Source organism: Emydura macquarii, unplaced genomic scaffold (genome assembly GCF_026122565.2).
Source record: "Emydura macquarii macquarii isolate MOO-44397 ecotype Brisbane River unplaced genomic scaffold, CSIRO-AGI_Emac_v2 contig_2065, whole genome shotgun sequence".
In the NCBI taxonomy this organism is placed as follows: Eukaryota; Metazoa; Chordata; order Testudines; family Chelidae; genus Emydura; species Emydura macquarii.
Genome location: NW_027132202.1, coordinates 343,102 through 345,516, shown reverse-complemented (window position 1 = coordinate 345,516; position 2,415 = coordinate 343,102). Strand labels below are relative to the sequence as shown.

At 47.2% G+C, this 2,415-nt stretch overlaps 1 protein-coding gene across 1 annotated transcript; it reads left to right on the top strand.

The window, feature by feature from the left end:
* Nucleotides 1-957: 957 nt before the first annotated feature.
* Nucleotides 958-1,935, top strand: LOC137159989 (olfactory receptor 52D1-like). Its single transcript, XM_067558452.1, has one exon. The coding sequence runs from the start codon at nt 958-960 to the stop codon at nt 1,933-1,935; it is 978 nt and encodes a 325-aa protein (XP_067414553.1).
* Nucleotides 1,936-2,415: the final 480 nt, after the last annotated feature.

Genomic DNA, 2,415 nt, shown 5'->3' with positions numbered 1-2,415 from the left:
TTTATTGAGCTCTATTTATTGGAAAGGAAGATTCTTACTGTCCATGTAAATGTCCAAAAACCTTTCACAGAGCTGTGAACCATTACAGCAGGTCCCTGCTCTGAATTCAGATTGTTAAGTGGAAACCTTGTAAAGTATTTAAGAAGTTCAAGCTTTTTCCTGTAGTAGGCATCTATGTTGCACTTATTGAAATCGAACATCATCTCCCATCGTGCTCCTCATTCACCGGGCTTGGTTAGCTCCCTCTGAGAACACTCCTGGACTGGACTATGGCCTAACTAATTTGGTGTCATGTGGAAATCATAGAATCATAGACTATTAGGTTTGGAAGGGACCTCAGGAGGTCGTCTTGTCCAAACCCCTGCTCAAAGCCGGAGTGACCCCAACTAAATCATCCCAGCCAGGGCTTTGTCAAACAGCCCATTAAAAACTTCCAGGGATGGAAATTCCACCACCTCCCTAGGTAACCCATTCCAGCGTTTCACCACCCTCCTAGGAAAAACATTTTCCTAATATCCAACCAAGACCCGCCCCACTGAAACTTGATATCACTCCTCTTAGTTCTTTTATCTGCTGCCACTGAAAACAGCCTAGTTCCATTGTCTCTGGAACGCCCTTACAGGTAGTTGAAGGCTGCTTTGAAATCCCCTCTCATTCTTCTCTTCGCAGACTAAACAAGCCTAGTTCCCTCAGCCTCTCCTCATAAGTCATGTGCTTCAGCTGCCTAATCATTTTGTTGCCCTCTTCTGCACTCTCTTTATTCAATTTTTCCTCATCCTTTCTGAAAACCGGACAGAAAACTAAATGTAGCCTCTGCAGTGCTGATTAGAGGGGAATAATGTTGCCACCTCACTGCTCACCCGCCTTTCCAGATTGTTGAAACTAGAAAATATTGACCATGTCACCTGTAATCATGTGTGTATCCCCCTTGGTGGGCGTCTTTCCCTTCACAGGAACATGAGCATATCAGATGGTCATTGGCAGCTCGACCACCTCATGGAGGCTTTCAACCTTACCTCCTCCGGCTCACCAACGTTCATCCTAAATGGCATCCCGGGTCTGGAAGCTGCTCACATCTGGATTTCCATCCCTTTTTCTATGTTCTACATCATCAGTCTGTTGGGAAATTTCCTGGTTCTGTTTGTTGTCGCCAAAGAGCAAACCCTGCACAAGCCCATGTACCTGCTGCTCTGCATGTTGGCACTCACAGAGATTGGCATGTCTTCGTGCGTCATGCCGAAGGCACTGTGCATATTTTGGTTCAGTTTCAAGAGCATCACTATGGATGGCTGCGTCACCCAGACTTTCTTCATTTACATGCTTATTATTATGCAGTCAGCCCTCCTCGTGACAATGGCCTTTGATCGCTACGTTGCCATATGTGACCCTCTGAGATATGCCACAATCCTGACCAACGCACGAATCGCTAAGCTAGGGTTAGTGGGTTTGATACGAGCTGTTCTCTTGGTTCTGCCATTGCCTCTGCTTCTACGGAGGCTGCCATTCTGCGCCAACCATGTTATCCCCCACACGTACTGCGAGCACCTCGCTGTGGTGAAGATGTCGTGTGGGGACACCAGCATCAACCGGATGTACGGCCTGGTGATAGCATTTGTGATCAGTGGATTAGACCTGATATTCATTGGCCTGTCTTACGGGATGATCATCAGGGCCGTCCTCAGGATCAAGTCCAGGAAAGCCAACCAGAAAGCCCTCAACACATGCACAGCCCACATCTCTGTGATAGTGGTGTATGGTAGCCTAACCTTCTTCTCTTTCCTGACATACAGGTTTGGTCAGGACATTGCTGCCCACATTCACATCCTCTTGGCCAACCTCTGTATCCTTGTGCCCCCCATGGTCAATCCTATCATTTATGGAGTCAAAACCAAAGAGCTTCGTGACAAAATGGGAAAATACATCTGCAGAATGTGATTGACTGGGGCCACTGACTTTAAACCTGTGTGACAAGAGGGGGAAATGATGTCTCCTTGTTAATCAAGGGTGCTTTGTCCCAATTTCATTGAACTCTGCCTTGAGGAATTTCCCAGTGTCAGAAGTTCCTCAAACTTAATGCCTTATCACTCCATCACCAAGCACTGCTCTCTCCATCTCTCTAACCAACACCTGATCTCTCTCAGAATCACCTGTCATCCCCCAGCCCCACACACACCCTGTCACTAGGCCTTTCTGCGACTTGCAACGCTGATCATTTCTCATATGCTCTCAGCTCTCTTTTACATTAAGATGGTTGTTGATTCTCACCATTCCTCACTCTACTCCATCTTTGACTCTTTTGCAAGGATATGTTGCCAGACAAGATGTTGCCTTGTAGGCTGGCCTTGACTGTGCAGTGAGGGGAGACGTGAGCCCGATGGGGGCCAATGACGGGGAGAAGAAGACACTGACGATACT